Source organism: Dipodomys spectabilis, unplaced genomic scaffold (genome assembly GCF_019054845.1).
Source record: "Dipodomys spectabilis isolate Male_0828 unplaced genomic scaffold, ASM1905484v1 ptg000178l, whole genome shotgun sequence".
Classification (NCBI taxonomy): domain Eukaryota; kingdom Metazoa; phylum Chordata; class Mammalia; order Rodentia; family Heteromyidae; genus Dipodomys; species Dipodomys spectabilis.
Genome location: NW_024870855.1, coordinates 13,583,848 through 13,606,486, shown reverse-complemented (window position 1 = coordinate 13,606,486; position 22,639 = coordinate 13,583,848). Strand labels below are relative to the sequence as shown.

The 22,639-nt window shown below is 43.8% G+C and overlaps 1 protein-coding gene across 1 annotated transcript in view; it reads left to right on the top strand.

The window, feature by feature from the left end:
* Positions 1–11,089: 11,089 nt before the first annotated feature.
* Positions 11,090–22,639, top strand: part of Gars1 (glycyl-tRNA synthetase 1) — a 42,286-nt gene continuing 30,736 nt past the window's right edge. Inside the window, exons 1-2 of the mRNA XM_042695055.1 lie at positions 11,090–11,254; positions 19,801–19,902. Of these exons, the coding sequence (XP_042550989.1) occupies positions 11,195–11,254; positions 19,801–19,902 (162 nt within the window). The 5' untranslated portion in view covers positions 11,090–11,194. The remainder of the gene's footprint in view (positions 11,255–19,800; positions 19,903–22,639) is intronic.

Genomic DNA, 22,639 nt, shown 5'->3' with positions numbered 1-22,639 from the left:
ACTCCCTGGGGCAGCCGGAGGGGTGGGTCTCCTGCCAGCTTCCCGAGTCGTGGTTCTCGTTGGTGTCTGCCCGAGTCGTGGTAGTGGTTGTCGAGTTCTCCTTTAAAAAAAAAAGTATAAATCACCAGCCCCAGATAGGTCCCAGGTGCACAAGAACGGAGAGCTCTGACTGCCTCCGCCGGTGCCGTCCCGACCTAGTCGGCCTGAGGCCACGGCGGAAGGAAAGAGAAGCCAAGGAACGGAAATCCCCGCGGCGCGCCGGGTCCGGAAGCGGCGCGGATCCGTTCGCGTTGCCTCAGGCCTCCGTGTACATGACATATAAAATTACATCTAAAACCTGCCAAGAAGTGTTTTTTTTTTTTTTTTTTTTTTGGCTTTGAATAGAGATCTCTGCCTCCTATTTTTTTTATTGTAAAGATACTATACAGAGGGTTACAGTTAACATGAGTGAGGTAATGAGTACACTTCCTCTTGAACATTGTTTTAAAATGCTGTTTTGGTTTGTTGCGAGTAAGTCTTTTCATTTGCGCCCAGGCTGGCCTGGAACTCGGGCTCTTCCAGCCTCGAGTGCTGGTATTACGGTAAAATGTGAAATCAGAGAGAGAGAACAAATGTATTTTTTGTTTGTTTGTTTTATTTTGTTTTTGGGTCCGGTTGTGGGGCCTGAACTCTGGGCCTTGGCACTGTCCCTCAGCTCTTCAGCTCAAGGCTAGTGCTCTACCACTTGAGCTACAGCGCCACTTCTGGCTTTTTTCTTTTTGCTTATGTGAGGCTGAGGAATCGAACCCAGGGCCTCAGGCATGCAAGGCAAGCACTCTACCACTGAGCCACCTTCCCAGCCCTGCATTAGTTATTAAAAATAGGGGAAGCCCCAGGCCGGTGGCTCATGCCTGTCATCCTAGCTACTCAGGAGGATGAGATCTGAGGATCATGGTTCAAAGCCAGCCCGGGCAGGAAAGTCCGTGAGACTCTTCAATAAACCACCAGAAAACCGTAAGTGGCGCTGTGGCTCACACGGTAGAGCTCTGGCCTTGAACTGAATAAATAAATAAATAAAAATAGGGGAAAGCATTAAAGGGAAATTCCAGAGGTAAAGACCCAAAGAATGAAATAATGAAGTTAGATACCAGATTACTGAAATGTAGCAGAACTCAGGAAAAGCACAGAAACCGAGAAGGTACTTTGGCCTTAGACATAGTAAATAGGATATTTTGGGGGGAGGTGTGAAAGATGTTTTTGCAAATAGGAAGCTTGGAACATGTTTTGGTAAACATCTGCTAAACCCCTAACAAAGGGAAACCCCAGAATATGGTCTTTGTTTTCAACTTATGCTTCGTTTTATTGGAAATTGTTATTTGTCAAGTACACTTGCCACCTGCATGGGGCCCTTTCCATACACTGCCACTTGGGCATGGCCTCTTTGCTATATAAATCACTAAGTGAGAGAGCATGGTTGCTGTTTCACTACCAGATGAGTAGGGCATAGTTGCTGCGGCTAATAAAGACTCCTTGCCCTTATTATTTGAGTCGGTGGATATATTTGTAGGAAACATATTTGTAGGAGCTGAGATTCTACATTATGTGTATGTGACCTCTTTTGCAAAATTCTTTCCCTACTGTCCCTGTGCAGCGTCTTAAAAATCAGAGGAAGAAGAGAAGCTACAGACTGGAGAAGGGATGAGACTATTGGATGGGATTGGACAAAAGAGGCAGTGGAGGCTCAGGTAGGCCTGGCACCCAGCACCACCTAGCCCCCCCTTTCTCCCCCACACCCCTGATGAGACAGGTGGAGTGCTCAGAGGACAGTCACCCAGCATCCCACAGGAAGAACTCTTTCCTTGCCATCTTCCTGAGTGTTCCCTGACTATGCCAGACAGGAAAATGCTACCTGTTCCTTCCTGGGAATGTCTTGAGAGAGGTTGGAAAATGGAAAAGCAGTTTATCTTAGCATTGTCATTCCAGCACGATGAGTGGTTAATTGCTGCCCTTCAGGAAGAACAGTATATGATTTTCTTGGTTGCAGAATATTTGCAGGCATCTTCAGCAGTCCATATGATCTACATCGGTGTGTGTGTGTGTGTGTGTGTGTGTGTGTGTGTGTGTGTGTGTGTGTGTACATGCATGTGCACATGCACATGAGCCTGTGTGCCAGTCCTGGGGCTTGAACTCTCCAGGGGCGCTGTCCCTGAGCTTTGTTTTTTGTTTTTTTCCCCTCAAGGCTAGTGCTCTGACACTTGAGCCACAGCTCCACTTCTGTTTTTTTGGTAGTTAATTGGAGATAAGAGATTCAATGACTTGCCTGTCTGGACTGTCTTCAACCCACAATTCTCATATCTCAGCCTCCTAAGGTATGAGCCACCGTATATAGCTACCTTGACTTTCTTGTAAAGGTTGTATAGCTATTTTCCTTACCAGTAGTTTATATTTGCCTTTTCAATGTTCAGCTTCAGTTTGGAAACAAATACCTCTGAGAACTCACCCTAAGAGCAAAACAGAGAAAGAGTGCATTATTAAAGCTGCATGTCAAATTTGAGCTACTGTTTTTTCAAAAACAATAGTGATCAGATTAGTTAGGTTGATGTGTCAGATCCTTTTTACCATACCAGGCTCTCCCCATAGAAATTTTTTTTTTTTGGGGTCCGGTTGTGGGGCCTGAACTCTGGGCCTGGGCGCTGTCCCTCAGCTCTTCAGCTCAAGGCTAGCACTCTACCACTTGAGCTACAGCGCCACTTCTGGCTTTTTTCTTTTTGCTTATGTGGTGCTGAGGAATCGAACCCAGGGCCTCAGGCATGCAAGGCAAACGCTCTACCACTGAGCCACCTTCCCAGCCCTCCCCAGAGAAATTTCTTATATCTGAGAAATCTGGTAGTTCATTATTTTCAAAATGAAAACTAGAAACATATCAAGGCATAATTTCTAGGTACACTAATAGAATGTTCCACTACTTCACCAGTTTCTTTTTTAAAAAATAACTATTGCAGATTTATTTTATTACATTGCTTTTTTTCAGAACTTGATTTTTGAAATTCCTGCTAACATAGTCATCGTTTCAGGCATAGTTTCACAAAGCCAAGAATTCCACACATTTAAAAATGTCTGATAACTCTATTCCTAAAGGAGTTTTATCTATATTAAATCCAGATAAAATTTTCCACTTCCATACTTCACTGGTTTTTAAATTCCATTTTCTAATCTGTAAAAATGAGTATATATCACAGGACTTCTGGAAGGACTAAATAATCCACACAAAAATACCTAGCCCAGTAAATGGTCTGTATTTCTCCTGTAATAACATAACAATGAAAATTTTCAGCTGGGCCCCAGTGGCTCATGCCTGTAATCTTTTTTTTTTGGTCAGTCATGGGACTTGAACTTCTGTGTTCTTCAGCTCAAGGCAAGCGCTCTACTGCGTGAGCCATAGCACCACTTCTGGTTTTCTAGTGGTTTATTGGAGATAAGAGTTGCATGGATTTTCCTGCCAGGGCTGGCTTTGAACTGTGATCCTCAGATCTCAGCCTCCTGAGTAGCTAGGATTGCAGGCGTGAGCCACTGGTGCCTGGCCCATGCCTGTAATCTTAAACAATTCTGGAGGCTGAGATCTGAGGATCAGGAAGTAAGCCAGCCAAGGCAGGAAAGTCTATGAGACTTATCTTCAATTAACCACTTAGAGGTTGATTATGGAGCTGTGACTCAAGTAGAAGAGCACTGACCTTCAGCAGAAAGGCTAAGGGACAGAACACAGGCCCTGAGTTCAAGCCCCAGGACTGGCAACAAAATAAATAATTTATAAATTCCATTTCAGATTTGGGTATCAAAATCCTAAAATTGAGAAGCCGTTTTAAGCAGTGTAAACAGTTTACAGAGAGAAGTTCCTTCAGTATGAATTCTTAATTCAGTATGAATTTCCTAGCAATGAACATTCTCAAATAAAGTCACACTGAAGTGGCCTGATATTTGTGGGAAATGTAATTAAAGTTGTAAAAGAGAGTGTAAGGTCCATACAAATGGAAACTTAATTAATGCTTCACTTTTGGAGGCCTTTTACTTATTTATGTTTTTGTCTATTTTATCCCTTGATTAAGTTTTCTCTTTCCTACCAATCTGGCAAAACACCACTGCGGTTTAGTGACCAACTCTGTTTGTTCCTGTAGGAGAGGCACAGGGAGTGTAAGCTATCTTAAATAAGAGCAGAGAAGGGGCTTGGAGGACTTCCTGAGTTGTTTTCCAGGGACAGTCTTCTCTGCCAGAACTCTGGCTGAGTGGCAAGTTTTCTACACTGAGACCTTGGAGGGCAGAGTGTGTGCCCAGCTCTGTCACACTTTGCCAAGGTGCTGATTTATAGGTAGCTGCTCCCCTCTGCTGGACAGAGTTAAGAGCTTCTCTTATTTCTTAAGGATTTAGTCACTCCCGGTGGCAAATTCGCAAACCCACAGAGCAGAAAGGGGACAGAAGGTCAGCAGGATCACCTTACCTCACTGTCCAGGTGGGCAATTGAGACCAGAGTGGGGAAAGGCCTTATTTAAGGTCACACAGAGTTAGAGAAGGGTCTGGGGCTAGAAATGGCCACCTTGCTTTCCACACTAGAGTCTAAAAAGCACAGGATCCTGGAGCTGTATGTAGTCTGGGAGAAAAACCAGAGCTGAGTACCAGAGGAGGCATTGCATACCTTAGCCTGTGGGAAACTGGGAAAGGAGAGGGTACCAAAAGGTAGCTAACTTCTATTAGAGACCAAAACCTGAGGAGATCCTAACACAGGAAGAGAAGTATGAGCGAAGCCAGCAGGTTGGTCCATTCACAGAGGACTACTCTCTGCCAGGCTCTGTGAGTGATCCTGTGGCACCTAATTCTAAATCCTTAGAAAGTCATGTTGATCTTTGTCGATCATCTTTAAACCTATCCAGCTGGGAGCCCATGGCTCCTACTAAGGAACCTGAGATCTGAGGATCAGGGTTTGAAGCAGAAAAGTTTGTAAGACATTTTTTTTTTCTGTCATGGGGCTTGAACTCAGGGCCTCAGCACTGTCCCTGAGCTCTTTTTGCTCAAGAATAGTGCTCTACAACTTTGAGCCACAGCTGCACTTCTGATTTTCTGATGGTTAGTTGGAGATAAGAGTCTCATGGACTTTCCTGCTTTGAACTTTGATCCTCAGATCTCAGCCTCCTGAGTAGCTAGGATTATAGGTATGAACCATCAGCACCCAGCTTGTGAGATTCTTACCTCCAATTAACCACAAAAGCCGGAAGCAGAGTTGTGGCTCAAGTGGTAGAGTGCTAACCTTGAGCCAAAAAGCTAAAGGACAGTTCCCAGGTGCTGAGTTCAAGCCCCAGTACCAGCACAAAATACTAACAAAAACAAAAGTATCCAGTTATCTTCAAACCTGTTCCATATTATCATATATTCCCAGTATCCTAGTTAAGGTAAGCAGACTGCTTTAACAAATCCCCAATGTCTAGTAGCTCAAATGCAATGTAAGTTTACTTTCTGCTCATGCCAAAGAGCTTATTAGAAATGGAAGTGCAATGGGCATTGTTCCACAAGGTCATCCAGGGACCTTGCATGGACATCCAACCAACAGAGAAGAAAGGATGGATGACATCTGGCAGTTCTTATAGGCCAGAATGGAAAATGTGCAATCAAGTACTATTATAGAAATTAAAGCATTAATAAAAGAAAAGGAACATTTAGGGCTCAACTTGGGTTTAATGTTGATCTGTCCAGGTGCTGGTAACTCACACCCATAATCCTAGCTACTTAGAAGACTGAGTAGCCAATTTAAGGACTGAGGCTAGAAGCCAGCCCAGGCAAACACATCTGTGAGATTCTTATCTCCAATTTTAACAGAAAAAAAAAGCTGGGACTGGAGATTTGATTCAAATGGTAGAAAGTCTATTGTAAGCACAAAAGCCAAAGAGAGCATGAGGCCTAAGTTCAAGCCCCTGAGCTGGCATGAGTACTTGCAAACAGAAATACACAGAAATAAGTATTGATCTGATGGAAGATGTGACATACAAGAACACACCTCACAGACCTCCTGTTACAAGGAGTGTATTGAATCCATGAGATCACAGACAAGACTTTTACCCAAGTGTGCCTTCCCCAAGCTGCCCCTGCTGATATCTGTGTGTAGCAGAGACATCAGGAGAAACCCCACAATGAATGCTGAATCTGCTTTACATTATATATGTCAGGCTAGTAGGCTTCCTTCACACTGCCTTTCCCTCTACACTCATGATTGGCTTACAATGTGGTCTGGTGGTTCTTCTGTCTTCTGTGGCTTCCTCCCTCTTTTTCCTTTTGTGCAGGAGCCTCCTGAGTACGATCTTTGCCCACTCCCTTCTCACTTGGCATATATATTTAGAGAAGTCAGTCTCATACAGGAGACTAGTCCTGGTATTTTGGCTCCCCAAATTCTGCTTAGGTCATATAGCACATATGCTGACATTAGATAAGGATTGTTTATGGACAAGATGCAGACCCAAACTCCCTAGACTCTCTTTCTCTTTGTTATCTAGGGAAGATAGTGATTCCCCTCTCTCTCTCTCTCTGGGTTATCTGAGGGCAGATGGTGATTCCTAAAGAGTGAATTAAGTTGCCAGAGACTTCTGGAAAGGAGGTGAACAGCAGGAGGAAAGAGCCACAGAGGTTCATCCCCATCTCCAGTTACAGGAGGGAGAAATGCCTCCCAAGACGGCCAGCACTGGACAGTACATGGAGACCACGTAGAAGAGGCTGGTGTGAAACATTCTGAGTTCCCACACTTAGCATCTCAGCAGTGAGAAAGCAGTTATGGTTCTGGGATATGATGAGAGATGAGTGCTTGAATAAGGCATTTGGCCTAACTGCCAGAGTGCCACTCCTCTGTCTGTGTAAAACCAGCTGAACATTCTGGTAAGTCTTTTTTTTTGTCAGTCATGGAGCCTGAACTCTGGGCCTGGGTGCTGTCCCTTAGCTCTTCAGCTCAGGGCTAGCACCCTACCACTTGAGCCACAGAGCCACTTCCAGCTTTTTCTGCTTATGTGGTACTGAGGAATTAAACCCAGGGCCTCATGCATGCAAGGCAAGCACTCTACCCAGCCCACATCCTGGTAAGTCTTAAGAGGAAATAAAGCAAGCCCAATATTCTGATATTTATCATATAGCAAAGTGGGATTTAAGATAATATATACATTTTACACCTATAATCCTAGCTACTTAAAAGACTGAGTATTCAGTATACCATTTTGTGAACACACTTGTTCTAATCTCCTAGAACATCACTAAGCAATGTTGGAGACTAGGTTCACTAAACTAAATGTTCCTCTGAATCTTCTGTCAATGAAATGAAATCCAACAACTTTAACACAGGTCAGATATATAAGGTTGATTGCTCTTCTATTATCTCCCTTATGGGAGTTTTTTTTTTTTGGGGTCCGGTTGTGGGGCCTGAACTCTGGGCCTGGGTGCTGTCCCTCAGCTCTTCAGCTCAAGGCTAGCACTCTACCACTTGAGCCACTTCCGGCTTTTTTTTTTTTTCTTTTTGCTTATGTGGTGCTGAGGAATCAAACCCAGGGCCTCAGGCATGCAAGGCAAGCGCTCTACCACTGAGCCATCTTCCTAGCCCCTGGGAGTTTTTTTTTAAAGTAAGTTTTTTGTTGTGGAAATACTGTACAGAGGGGTTACAATCACATGAGCAAGGTAATGAGTACACTTCTTATCAAGCATTGCTGCCTTCTCCTTTGTTTTTCCCCTACCATCCCTTCCCTCCCACCTCCACAACTACATTCTTCCCTCCCCTCAACAAATTGTAAAGTTTGTTTTTTCGACATAGCAATGATTAACCTGTGTCCCTATTTAAACAAAATTTTCCCCCTTTTACTCCCCAAATTATACCAACATCAAATACAGTGAAAACAGGGGTTATACCATGGGGAGGGACATACAAAGCAACCAAAAAATCACGTGGTACCTTATAAATACGTTAGAAACAATAGCAAGAAAGAAAAAAACCACTTGTGTCCTTATTTTGGGGTTCATTTCACTTAACATCATCTTATCTGACCTTTTCTGCTTGTCTCAGATATATACTAGTTATTGCAAATAAGGGAAACCAGGGGACCTAAGTTTCTTTGGGCCTGGCTTATTTCACTTAATATAATTTTTTTCAAGTCTTTATTTCCTAACAAATGGGGCTTTTGGGAGATTTTAATGCCAGTGGACAATGCTGTTAGTTAGAATGTTATTCCTTTACTCATTACAGTGAGAAAATGTCAAATACTCACAGCCCCTTTCCCATGCGTCATTCCTGGTGAGTTGAAGAAAGGGTGTCATGTCATGAAATTCCTTCTTCCATCTCTCCCTTAGACTTCTATATCTCTGCAGAGAGATGCATTCAGCTGCTTTTCTATATTGTAAAGATACTGTACAGAGGGGTTACAATTACATGAGCAAGGTAATGAGTCCATTTCCTATCGAGCATTGTTGCCTCCTTCTTTGTTTTTCCCTTACCATCCTCAGGAGCTTTTTGTCATGTATGCATTAAGTTTTGCAAGACTGAGTCAGGTAATGAGGGAATTAATTTTTTTTTTTTTTTTTGGTGCCCCTACTGGGCCTTGAACTCAGAGTCTGAGTTCAAGCTTTTTCACTTAAGGCAGGTGTGAGACCTTTTGTTGTTTTGTTTTTGTTTTTGGGTCCAGTGGTGGGGCCTGAACTCTGGGCCTGGGCGCTGTCCCTCAGCTCTTCAGCTCAAGGCTAGTGCTCTACCACTTGAGCCACAGGGCCACTTCTGGCTTTTTTCTTTTTGCTTATGTGGTGCTGAGGAATCGAACCCAGAGCCTTTTCTAGCCCTGTCTGGCTTCAAATCATGATCCTTAGATCTCAGCCTCTTGAGATTATATGTATTACTGGTGCCTGGCTGAATTTGAGATGTCTTATAAAGGAATATGCAATTTGACTGTACCCAAGTTATACATCTGTTACTTAATGATAGTTTGTTAATAAAACTAACATTTTAATCTTGCAAGCACCTTCACTGAGGCTCTTGTAAAAACATGTAAAATCTCTGCCATCTTAATGGTCTATGCAACTGTAATTAAATGTCTGGCTGTTTTTCGATTGAAGATTATGCCAAGAAAATTTGATTCCTGTGTCCACCTGGATATGGATAAAATTAGACTGCCTCAAACCCCATAGGAGCTTCTGTACCTGCCACTCCTGGTAAGCTGGAAGATGGCACCCACATTCCACCCAAGGATGGTTGCTAATGAAGCTGTCTAGAATCATTGTCACTTGAGTCACTGTCTTCACTGGGTGGCAGTGTAGCTGGGTTCTTTATGCTTACAGGGGCTGCTGCCTCAAAATTGTCTTACAGGAAGTGGTGCTGTGGCTCAAGCGGTAGAGTGCTCATCTTGAGCTGAAGAGCTGAGGGACAGAGCCCAAGCCCAGAGTTCAAGCCCCATGACCGACCCCCCCAAAAAAAATGTCTTACAGCTCAGAGACACAAATGGACTTTGTGGAGAGGGAAAGGAGATACACTGAGGTCGCCCCAGAGGTGATTCCTGGGACAAGTGACACAGTCAGCTGCTTGGACTTGTCTATATTGGAACATAGGAAAAAGGCCCATCTCATCTGGCTTGTCATCACTGGGGCAGGTCTCTTTTGCTCTCTGCACTAAGAACACCCCAAATGGTCAGTGTTGTAAAAGAATTTTTCTTTGCCCCTTTACCTTGTCTCTACTTTATTCACAAGTTCTGTCTCTACTTAACTCACAAGTAGAGCATCTATTTTGATTCTGAAAAAAGTCTGTGGAAAATCTGAGCTTGTGCAACATTGCTTGCTATCTATCTCTCCATCTATGGATCTAGCAATATGCCAAGCTGATCTCAAACTCACAATCTTTTTGTTTCCCACATGCCGCTGTACAAGGCAACTTAAAAGTCATTTTGGCTGCACAAGTACGCTCCTAGCTCCCCGCTCATCCATGCACTTTGATCTGAGCCATTCTCTCCTGAAGTTAGGTTGCCATCATCTTGGGCTCCAGACAAGGATTTACCATTGATAAGCACCTTTTTTTTTTTTTTTTTGGGTCTGGTTGTGGAGCCTGAACTCTGGGCCTGGGTGCTGTCCCTCAGCTCTTCAGCTCAAGGCTAGCACTCTACCACTTGAGCCACAGGGCCACTTCTGGCTTTTTTCCTTTTTGCTTATGTGGTGCTGAGGAATCGAACCCAGAGCCTCATGCATGCAAGGCAAGCGCTCTACCACTGAGCCACCTTCCCAGCCCCTTGATAAGCATCTTGTGATCAGTAAATTGCCCCAAAGACAGGCAATGTCTTCTTACCATCTTGAAAAGAACAGAAGCCTAGAGCCAGTGGCTCATTCCTATCTACTCAGGAGGCTGAGGATCAGAGTTTAAAGCCAGCCAAGGCAGAAAAGTCCCTGAGAGACTCTTACCTCCAATTAACCATTCAAAACAACAACAGAAATCGGATGTGGCACTGTGGCTCAAAGTGGTAGAGGGCAAGCCTTGAACACAAGCTCAGGGACAGCACCCAGGCCATGAGTTCAAGCCCAACAAATTTAAAAAAAAAAAAAGGAAAAGAACAGAACGGAAAAAAGCACCGTTCTGTGTGCCCTTCACCATGTCTCTATCTGACATGTGAGGTCCTGTGGCCTGCCATGGCATGAGACTCCTGGGCTCTGGGCCTGGGTCTGAAAGCCTGTTTTCACCACCATGCCTTCCTTAACATAAGTCGGTTTCAGTTGATGTTTACAGTCTTCAGGATGCAACCGGGGCGGGTCCTTGTGGGCCGGGGTCGCGCGTGTACTCGCAGTCCTCCGACCGGAGGAGAGAACAGGGGTGAGGGGGAAGAGGAGGGGTTCCCTGCCAACTTCCGTGACGAATCTGCCGCTGCGGAATCCAGCGGGGGGCGGGGCCCGGGAGCCGAAAGTGCGGCCGCGCGCTGGCCACGGGGTTTACGCGGCGATTTCATCATGCACCGGATCCGTCAGCGCGCGCCGCCGCCCGTCCCGGCCCGCCCCGGCCCGCCGGCCCATGCCCTCGCTGCGCCCGGCGCTGCTTGAGGCCGCCCGCGTGGTGCTGTGGCCGCCGCTGTCGCTCCGACCTCCCGTCCGTGCCCCGCTCGTGCCCCGGCGATCCCTCAGCGCCCGCTCCCCGGCCTCCTTCCCCGCCGCCGCCGCCGCCCTCGCCTCCCGGAGCAGCATGGACGGCGCCAGCGCCGAGGAGGTGCTGGCTCCTCTCAGGCTAGCCGTGCGCCAGCAGGTACCGTCGCCCCCTACCCTGCGCCTGGCCCCCGCGCTCCCCGACCCCGGCCACCCCCGGGACCGCAGGACATCCAGGTCAGGGGTCCGCGCTCCGAGGTCACCCCGGCCCTCGGGCCCCGCGGCTCCGGGGCCCTCGCTGCGGCCCCACTCGGTCACCCCGGCCTCCTAGCCCGCCCTCCCTGCGACCCAGCCCCGGCCCGGCACCCGGTCACCCCGGCACTTCGCGGGTCCTGGCGCGCCCGGTTCCCTCCCGCGCCCCGGTCACCCGCCACCTCTGCCTGCCCGCTGCGGCAGATGCGCCCCGGCGCCCAGGATGCTTTGCATCATCCCGCGTCCTTCTGGTCCTTCCTGAGTGCTTATCCGCGTGACTAGCTCGGAAGATAGGAGTTGAAATGTGGGTGCGGGAGGCGAAGAACTCTTTCCCAAAGGTGAAGCGAATCTCCATCCTTCGCTCCTGTCTTCTGCTGGCGTCCGGAACGAGATCGCAGGCCTGGGAAGCTGGACACGGGGAGCCGGCTCCAAGCGGGGAGCGTTTTGGAGTTTGTGCGGAAAGGAGGGGAAGTTTCATGGACCGAGGTGTCGTGATTTACCGCAGCCCTCTCATTTTTTTTCCCCCATGTCTTCCTGCGGCCCGGAAATTAGAATCGAGAGGGGGTGAAGAGGGATTAATTAAGACAACGCTGGGTCCTGTGAGACCAGGGCTCGCAGTCAGGGATTCGTAAGCATCCACCGCCAGCTGCTGACTGATGCAATCACTTGCCTTAGCTAAGGATCCTGGGATCCTGTCTCGGAAATAAGTAGTTCATTGGAGCATAGCTGCCTTAAATTCAGAAAATTCTGCCCCTTTGCCAGCTCTGCTTTCCTTTTGTTAGAGCTTGACTCATCCAACAGTCTTATCATTTTGAAATCTCACTACGGATCCTTCCCCCCTCCCCTTTTCCCCTTGTCTTTTTTTTTTTTAATCTACCCTCCACTGCTTAAATAAGATAAAATGTGGTTCCTTCGTCTTTACTGTAACTTGTGTTTTTTTTAAATGCTCTTCCTTAGACCAGGAGAATACATCTAATTTGGGAAGCACTCACACAACCCAAACCCCTCCCTCTGCCACGTTAGCCTGGAACTGCAGTACAAATTATCCATATGAAGGCTGGATCTAGTTGGCTGTCTGAATTTTGTTAATGGAACAGCATTCCAGTAGTATGTAGCCTGGCTACATAGTGGGGTCTTGTCTCCCACACACATCCCAAAACGACTTATTTTATTTTTTTGTTGGTTGTGGGGCTTGAACTCTGGACCTAGGCACTGTTTCTGAGCTCTTCAGCTCAAGCAAGCACTCTACTACTTGAGCCACAGTGACACTTCCGGTTTTCTGGTGGTTTATTGGAGAGTTTCACGGACTTTCCTGTCTGGGCTGCCTTTGAACCCCAATCCTCAGATCTCAGCTTCCTGAGTAGCTAGGATCATGTGCGTGAGCCACTAGCACCCTGCTCCAAAAGGACTTTTTTGAAGACATGAGTCATGATAATAGAAGAAATGGGACCAGGAGCTTATTGTATATTTGAAAGATTTGTATAACTGCTGATATTTTACAAATGACTGGAGAATGATGTTTTATGAAATGGTAAAGATCCATTCAAATCTAAGATATATTTATGGATTTGACGTATCAATGCAAAAAGTTCATTGTTACAGTTTCTGTGTAAAAACTTTGGTTTTTCTTCTAAAAACAGCAGTGTCTCTTGCTATGTAACCAACTCTAGGCTGGTCATAATCTAGATACCTTCCTGCATCAGTTTCCTGAATGTTAGGATAACAAGCATGCAAGACCTAGTCAGCCTTGGAAAAACTTAAGAAACCAGCCCTTAGCCAGGTGCTAGTAGCTTACACCTATAACCCCAGCTACTCAGGAAGCTGAGATCAAGATCTGAGGATATTGGTTTAAAATCAGAGGAGGCTGATAAATCCTAGAGACTTATCTGCAATTAAACAGCAAAAAGCCAGAATTGGAGGTATGGCTCAAATGGTAGACTGCCAGCCTTGAATGAAAGAGCCAAGCAAGAGCTGGAGGCCTTGAATTCAAGCTCTAGTACAGACAGAAAAAGAAAAAGAGACTATCATTTGTTAGAGTAATGTAATGATCTGAAACATTTTGAGATTTTCCCTTTTCCTACTTTGTGTGGATTTCTTAATACAATTACTTACTTTACCCAAGACACTATTGCAAAAAAAGCAAATATGAGGGCTGGGAAGGTGGCTCAGTGGTAGAGTGCTTGCCTTGCATGCATGAGGCCCTGGGTTCGATTCCTCAGCACCACATAAGCAAAAAGAAAAAAGCCAGAAGTGGCGCTGTGGCTCAAGTGGTAGAGCGCTAGCCTTGAGCTGAAGAGCTGAGGGACAGCGCCCAGGCCCAGAGTTCAGGCCCCACGACCGGACCCAAAAAAATTTTTTTTTGTTTTAGAAAAATCTAAATGATATTTTATGGATTTTATTTATTTTTATTAGTGGATGTTAGTTGTACAGAGGTTTCATTTCTTACCCCCCTCTATCACTCTCCCTTAAAATTTTATCACGCTCCTTTCTTAAATTTTATGTTACTTATTTATTTATTTTTGTAGGTCACTGGACTTGAATTCTGCGCCTGGGCACAGTCTTTGAGCTCTTCAGCTCAAGGCAAGTGCTCTAGCATTTGAGCCACAGCGCCACTTCTGGTTTTCTGGTAGTTAATTGGAGAGAAGAGTCTCACAGACTTTCCTGCTTGGGCCGACTTTGAACTGTGATCCTCAGATCTCAGCTTCCTGAGTAGCTAGGATTATGGGCATGAGCCACTGGCACCCAGCTTAAATTTTATTTTTTTAAATGAATTAATAAGAAAATTAAACTTTTTTTTTTTTTGGGTCTGGTCATGGGGCCTGAACTCTGGGCCTGGGCACTGTCCCTCAGCTCTTCAGCTCAAGGCTAGCGCTCTACCACTTGAGCCACAGCGCCACTCCCGGCTTTTTTCTTTTTGCTTATGTGGTGCTGAGGAATCGAACCCAGGGCCTCAGGCATGCAAGGCAAGCGCTTTAACCACTGAGCCACCTTCTCAGCCCTAATAAGAAAATTAAATTCCCATTTTAATCTCCCAAATCTATGGTCCTCTACTTAAAGTGGGACTATGTCCTGATAAGCCTATTGTAAGTTGAAAATGTAGTTGCTTCACCTACTGTTGAAGAGCTTCCACTTTTGGCAACACAGTGCATTGAGGAGTGTGAGTTGTTTACCTATGGTCCTGTGGTTGTGGGGCTCTCCAGGAACTGTCCAGCCTCAGGTGAAAGGATCCTAGAGACAAAATTCAAAATACAATTTCCATTGAATGTGTTCTTGGTTTGTGTTACTCTGAATGGACTGGAATGCTGTTTCTGTAAAACCATTGTTGGCAAGGAGCTTGGCTACTTTTTATGATATTGAACTATATTAAGAGGATTGATGTTTTCTGAGTTTTGTGAGATTTGGGAAAGCTATTTAAAATTATTTCAGGGAGGGGCTTTAAGTGATATGTCAAAGTCAATAATAATATAGATGGATAACATACTGTGTGCTTTAGCTTTTTTTTTTTTTAACTGTAATAGGAGAGGCATTGAAATTTGGATCTTAGAGAAGACAGCATGAAGAACCTTGGGTTTTTTTCTGCTTTGATTTTGTGAACTGATCGTGCCTGTTAAAGCTCATGCTTCATCTACAAAGGGCAAATGAAAATTTTATGAGTTTTTCTTTTTTGGTCTGGAGTTATAAAATTATTTGGGAACCTGAGACAAGTTTGTTAACCCTAACAAGAACCTCTAGTCACATGTATAAAGCAGACACTTGCAAAGGTGAGGAAATGCTTCTGGTTGTTTTTCTTGGCCAGCTGAATGTGCTCACTGAATATAGATAAAGGATCCATGAGGACAGTGGTAGGGAGGGCTCTCTGGTGTCTGTTGTTCTTTATAAGTGCAGACTGGAAGGCCTGACATACATCTTTAGCCTGGAATCTATCTAGAACCCAAGCTTCTTGTCCTTGATGTTTCTTAAGAGTAACGTACAGATCTTGATGACATTTACATCTTCATTCAGTGTGTGTACACACACACACACACACTTCCAAATGTAGTTAGGCGGTAAAGGAAAATAACTAACAATTGATCTTTTTTTTTTTTGATCGGTTGTGGGGCTTGAACTCTGGGACTAGGCACTATCCCTGAGCTCTTCAGCTCAAGGCGAGCACTACCACTTGAGCCACAGCGCCACTTCTGGTTTTCTGAATGGTTTATTGGAGATAAGAGACTCACAGAATTTCCTGCCCAGGCTGCCTTTGAACTGTGATCCTCAGATCTCAGTCTCCTGAGTAGCTAGGATTATAGGTGTGAGCCACCGATGCCTGGCAACAATTGAGGTTTTTAAATACTTTCTTTGCATATTTAGGTCACCTCCAATTCTTTTATCTTTAGACCTAGATTATTCTAAGTTACAAGTTTTAACCCATTATTTAGAATAGGCCCAACATTTTTCTTTGCTCTCTGGGCTTATAGGGTTATGAACTTGGTGTGCCATGACCATGAGGTAGCTGGCTCTCTGTCACTAGCATAACTGCTTGACAGTATATACCCAGTTCTGTGCCTGAACTCAAAGACAGAGAGTAAGTCAGGGCAATGATTTGTTTTGGGGGTAGGTTATAGTACTGGGGATTGAGCTCATCTCAAGCTTGTTCTTTTGCTTTTGAATAGGGTCTCACACTTTTGCCTTGGACTATAATTCTTCTACCTCTGCCTTCTAAGTAGAGGGGGCTACTGGTATATGCCACTCACCTGGCCTTCAGGACAATACATTTTAAGTTCTTCTTAGCTGTTTACTCGTGGCCTTGTTCATCAAGGCCCTGTAAAAAGTCCTAGGAGGAAATATACCAAGTATGTGGTGGGGAGACGTTCAGGAGCATTTACCAACTTGTTTCCAGTATCCAAAAGGAAATCTTAACCATCTTCAGAATAGGTGCTCGCATAAGCCTCTCCTCCTCATCAAAAGGCAGCTTGTGAGCACCTACCAAACTGGTGTTATGACAGGGAGAAGAATGGAAAGACCTATGGAAAGCATAAAGAGTAGACAGTGCTGCATGCCAATTGCATGGTACTGTGAAGTCTTAAGTTGTGGTGTCAGTAGTAATGAGTGCCAGCCTTTACATAAGAATTCCCATCCTGAAATGCATGTAAATACTTTATCCATAATGTGGTTCTAGGTATTGTAGTGAAAGTAAAATGCAGGTGACCTCTGTAAGTGGTGTTGTACCTAAGAGGGGTCAGGTTAACAATAAAAACTGCAGGTATAACAACAGACCCACCATATTTGGATATGGTAGGAGAATGAGGGGAGTAGAGAATTTCCCTTTTCACATCAAATACTTTAGACTCCTCATTACTGTTCTTAGTGAAATTAGTACACAGTATCAACCAAAATTTAACTAAAGTACTATGTACTGTCATATGTAGATTCTGGATAAGAAGATGGACGAAGGCAAAAAGTTCAGATAGACCCAAATTAGGGTTGCTTTGTGTTTGTGAAATAAGGTCACAAACTGAGAGAACTAACATGCGTGAGTGTAATTTAGGCCAGATCTTATGTTAGTGCCTTTGTGGGAAATAGTGGTGACAGTTGTCACTCAGTCTCTCAGTGATGGAGAGGAGATTGGAACTTTGAAGTGAAATGGACCAGATGTAGAAGCCAAAGAAGCATAATTTGATGTTGCCTGGAAGATTGTATGTTTTGTGGTTACTAACACATGAAGAACATGTGGAACAAACAGGTTTGAGGTAGAGAAAATAGCTTACAACAGACTGGACTGGCAGAATCTGTGGCCACACCTTAGTGAGGTGCTTTGTAGCATAATGACAGGTAACATAAAGTGTTCCATTTCCTTTTCCAACATTACAGTGAGGTCATTGTTGTCATCTGGTTTGATACGTTAGAAAGCGCAAAGAGCTTTTTCCCCTTTGCTCAGGATGTTGCAGTTAGCTGGTCAGGGCCCCAAACCCATCCCAGTCTTTAAGCCCTCTTAGGTAGTGAGTTTTATTAACTACGGCTTATCTACCTGTGGATTTTGGTTTTATATATTTGGATGATTTTCTTGTGTTTCCTGATCTGAGAATTTATGTCTTGAGTTTTTATAGGAAGTTTTAGTTAGGCACTGTGACTCACACCTGTAATCCTAGCTACTTAGGAGGTTGAGATCTGAGGATTGTAGTTTGAAGCCAGCCCAGGCAGGAAAGCTTGTGAAACTTAAAAAAAAAAACTTTTTTATTGTAAAGGTGATGAACAGAGGAGTTACAGTTATATAAGTCAGGTAGTGAGTACATTTTTAAAAATTATTTATTGTTGTTATAGAGGTGATGTACAGCGGGATTACAGTTGCATGAATCAGGTAATGAGTACATTTCCTTTAGTACAGTGTCTTCTGTTCCCTTATTCTCTCCTAGTTCCTCACTCCCATCTCTATACCCACAAGTGTACAATTCACTTTCATTAATGTCTAGTGAGTGCTACTGCTCCACTTTTTCACTGGAGTTCTGTACCCTCCCCTCCCATCCCTAAAGATCAAATGCTGAAAACTGGGAAAAAAAAAAAAAAGTATCTTTTTTTTCCCCATATCTTGGAGTTTGTTTCAGTATGTATAAGTACATATCTTTTTTTTTTTTAATTTTATTTTATTTTATTTGAGAACATACTGTACAGAGGGGTTACAATTACATGGGCAGGATAATGCATACATTTCTTACCAAGCATTGCAGCCTCCTCCTTTGTTTACCCTTCACCTCCCTACCCAGCCTCCCCCCTCCCCCCCCACCCAATCATACCCCCCCTCCCCCCCCTCCGACATTGTAAAGCTGGTTTTGACATGACATTTTGTACTTCTCATTGTTGCAACAGGTCCACCTGAATCCTTAAACGACTTGTTTGTCCCCATCTCCTCCACACGTTATACTGACATCAAATATAGTGAAAGCGGGGTTACACTGTGGGGGAGGGACATACAAAGCAACAAAGAAATAATCTTATAAATGCGTTAGAAACTCATGCATGTATAAGTACATATCTTTTTGAACAGTGTCACTTCTTCCCTAATTTTCTACCAGTTTTTCCTTCTGGGACCTCTCCCCCACAAGTTGTATAGTTCATTTTCAACAAGTTGTATAGTGAGTATCACTGCTACACTTGTTCATCCTATGTCCCACCATTTCTGTTCTTCCCCTTACCCTCCCCCAAATAGATAAACTTATATATAAGATGAAAGGTATAGAAATAAAAAAGCAGCAACAAAGGAGAAAAAACAAGAAGCAAAATAACATAAAACTTCTTGTTTCCATTTCTTGGAGTTCATTTCAGCAAACATCATTTTATAAGATCATATACCCATTGAACCTTTGTCACTGAAATCAGGAAAGCAACTCTATTTTGTAAAACTTTTTATTTACTCTAATTATAAAAAAACAGAAGTGGAGCTGTGGCTCAAGTGGTAGAGCACTAGCTTTGAGCAAAAAGGTCAGAGACAGAGGCTAGGACCTAAGTTCAAGCCCCAGCAGTGGCACAAAAAAATTGTTTGTTTTTTTTTTCATATCCATTGTCTTTCCAAATACTGCTTCTTAAAATTTTTCTTTATTCTTCTAGGTTCTGTTTGGATAAATCTAAGACTCTTCTGTTTATACTTCTTATATTTTTAATTGCCTTTTTGTGCTATTCTGGATAATTTATTTATATTATTATTATTTTTGTCATGGGGTTTGAACTCGGCCTGGGTGCTGTCTGTGAGCTTTTTTTTTTTTAAAGGTAAGAGTCCTATAAGGACTTTTCTGCCTGGACTGGCTTTGACCTGTGATCCTCACACCTTAGCCTCCTGAGTAGCTAGGATTATAGGCATGAGGTACTGGTGCCTGGCTCTGGGTAATTTCTTTAGTTCTATTTCCTAGGTCACTGATTCTTCTCTTTTCTTTTCTTTTCTTTTGTCGGTCGTGGGACCTAAACTCTGGGCCTGGGTGCTGTCCCTCAGCTCTTCAGCTCAAGGCTAGTGCTCTACCACCTGAGCCATAGCACCACTTCCAGCTTTTTTCTGCTTATGTGGTGCTGAGGAATGGAACCCAGGGCCTTATTCATGCAAGGCAAGCGCTCTACCACTGGGCCACCTTCCCAGCCCCTAGGTCACTGATTTCTAAACTAAGTCTAATATGCTGTTTAACTTACTCCATGAGTTTTTAGTTTCAGTGACTCTGTAGAGTTCTTTTTCAGACTACCTCCACTTCCACTACTTTTCACTATTACCATGTGCAGTAGTTATTTGTGTTCATTTGTTAACTTGTCTGAACATCCTCTGGATTCCAGTGCCAAGGGCAGAGATTCTCAGTTATTAGCAAGGGCTGTTCACATAATAAAATGGCCAATTGCATTATTAAAAAAAAAAATCCTTTCTAAAAGTCCTAAAATACATTCCTCTTAATTTTTGCCTTCTGAAACCAGTCCTGAGTATAAATTCTGTTTGCTGACTAGGGAGACCTTGTACGGAAGCTGAAAGAAGACAAAGCACCCCAAGTGGATGTAGACAAAGCAGTGGCTGAGCTCAAAGCCCGAAAGCGGGTTCTGGAAGCGAAGGTGAGTCTTGGGGTGTTAAATTAGGAGCAATCTGGAGTTGGTTGTTGGTGAGAGAGACCTAGAAAAGTTCTGAACACATATTACTTGATTTGTTTGCCTTCTCTTTCCCTGGAAGATGCCTCAGCCTTTCAAAGTACAACCTGATTACTTGGTACCTGAAATACCTCCTCCAAATCCTAGATGTTGCATGCTGCATGTGGTTTCTGGAAAGCATGTGCCTGCTTTATGAATTTTTTTATGCCTGGAAGTAATGGTTTCACTTTTGTCCATCTGTGATAGCTGTCCCTAGACCTATTTAAACACTAAGCCTCCAGTGTGAAGTTTAGAATTATGTTTGAGTATTTTTTTTCTTTTTAAAAAATATTTTATGGAACAAAGACTTCATCACACCTGAGATCTTGAAACTACTACAAGAAGGAGTAGGAGAAACATTAGAACTTGGTGGCCTACGCAGGAACTTTGTGTCTTGGTTTTTTTTTTTTTTTTTTTTGCTGGTCATAGAGCTTGTACTCAAGGTACAATCTCTGGCCTCTTTGTGTTAAGGCTAACACTCTACCACTTGAGTCACAGTGCAGCTACCAGCTTTTTCTGAGTAGTTTATTGGAAATAAGAGTCTCACGAACTTTTCTGCCCAGGCTGGCTTTGAACCGTGATGCTCAGGTCTCAGTCTCCTATAGGTAGGATTATAGGCATGAGCCACTGGCACCTGGTGGCAAAGAGAGTTCCAGGGGTTAAGGAAGTAGGAGAGAGAATTAACAAATGGGATTTCATCAAACTAAGGACATAATTATTCCTAAGATAAAAACACAGTTTACAGATTAGGAGCAGATCTTCAAGAGCCTAATACCCAGAATATACAAATAGCTCAAGAAACTACCCGACCCCCAATTAACTCAATTAATAAATGGGCAGAGGAGCTAAATGGAGACGTCTCAGAAGAAGAAGTCAGATTGGCCAATAAACACATGAAGAGATGCTTAACACCCCTGGTTTGTCATAAAGGAAATGCAAACCAAAACCATATTGCGATTCCATCTCACCCCAGTAGGATTGGCCAACTGTAAGAATACAAATGATAAGAAATGCTCGAGGGGATGTAGGGAAAAAGAACCCTATTGCACTATTGATGGGAATGTAAAAAGGAACCCTATTACACTATTGGTGGGAATGCAAACTAGTACAACCACCTTAGAAAGTGGTTTGGAAGTTCCTCAAAAAACTAAACATAGATCTACCCTCTGATCCAGCCAGATGACTCTTAGACCTCTACCCAGGGCAATTACAAGTCAGGATACTGTAAAGACATTTGCAGATCCAAGTTCATGGCTCTATTATTCACAACAGTCCTGATGCCTACAATAGAAAATAGCTTAAAAAAAAAAAAGATGGTACACACACACACACACACACACACACACACACACAGAGGAATTTTATCCATTATAAAGAATAATATTTTCTTTACAGGGAAATAGATGACCCAGAAATGATTATGTTAAGTAAGTCAGGCTCAGAGAGACAAAATACACGTTTTTCTCTCATGTGGAAGTTAGATCTAATTTTGATAATGTATACAGGGCTCAATGCATTTACACACAAACCAACTAAAGGATGGTATACTTATGGGAGGATCCAAGGGTAAAAACAACTAATACACTGTTTTAACATAATGAATACCAGAGCTGGGCACTGGTAGCTCACCTCCTAGCTACTCAGGAGGCTGAGATCTGAGGATCGAGGTTCAAAGCCAGAACAGGTAGGAAAGGCCATGATATTCTTATCTTCAATTAACCGCCAGAAATCTGGAAGTAGAGCTGTACCTCAAATTGGTAGAGCATTAACCTGGAGCAAAAGACCTTAGGGATAGCACCTAGACCCTGAGTTAAAAATTAAAAAAAGAACACCAGGAAGTGGAAACATTAATGGGGGAGGGGCAAGGAGAGTACATAAATGAGGGAGGAAGGTGAGCAAGGCAGTTACTACATTCAATGTGTATTATGTGAAAAATGGAACTACATAATGAGGGTAGGGATAGGAGAGGGGAATGGGGAGAACAACTGAAAGGGTGACACTGAGCAAGATGCATTGTACTCATAACCTAACTTATGGAATTGTAACCTCTTGGTACAACTACTTAATAATAATAAATTTTGGGGGGCTGGGAAGGTGGCTCAATGGTAGAGTGCTTGCCTTGCATGCATAGGCCCTGGGTTCGATTCCTCAGCAGCACAAAAAGTAGAAAAGGCTGAAAGTGGCGCTGTGGCTCAAGTGGTAGAGTGCTAGCCTTGAGTTGAAGAGCTGAGGGACAGCGCCCAGGCCCAGAGTCAGGCCCCACAACCAACCAAAATAAATAAATAAATAAATTTTTGTTTTATTTGTTTTTGTGCCAGTCCTGGGGCTAGATCAAGACATGGATGCTGCTTTTGAGTCTTTTTGCTTGAGGCTGGCACTCTACCACTTAAGCCTTAGCTCCATTGCCAGCTTTTTTTTTTGGTCATAGGGCTTGAACTCTGGTCCTAGGCACTGTCCCTGAGCCCTTTAGCTCAAGGCAAGCAATACCATTTGAGTCACAGCGCCACTTCCAGTTTTCTGTTGGTTAAATGGAAATAAGAGTCTCATGGACTTTCCTACTCAGGCTGGCTTTGAATTGTGATCCTCATATATTAGCATCTGGAGTATCTAGGAATACAGGCATGAGCCACTAGAGCCCAGCTTCATTTGCTTATTTTTGAGATAA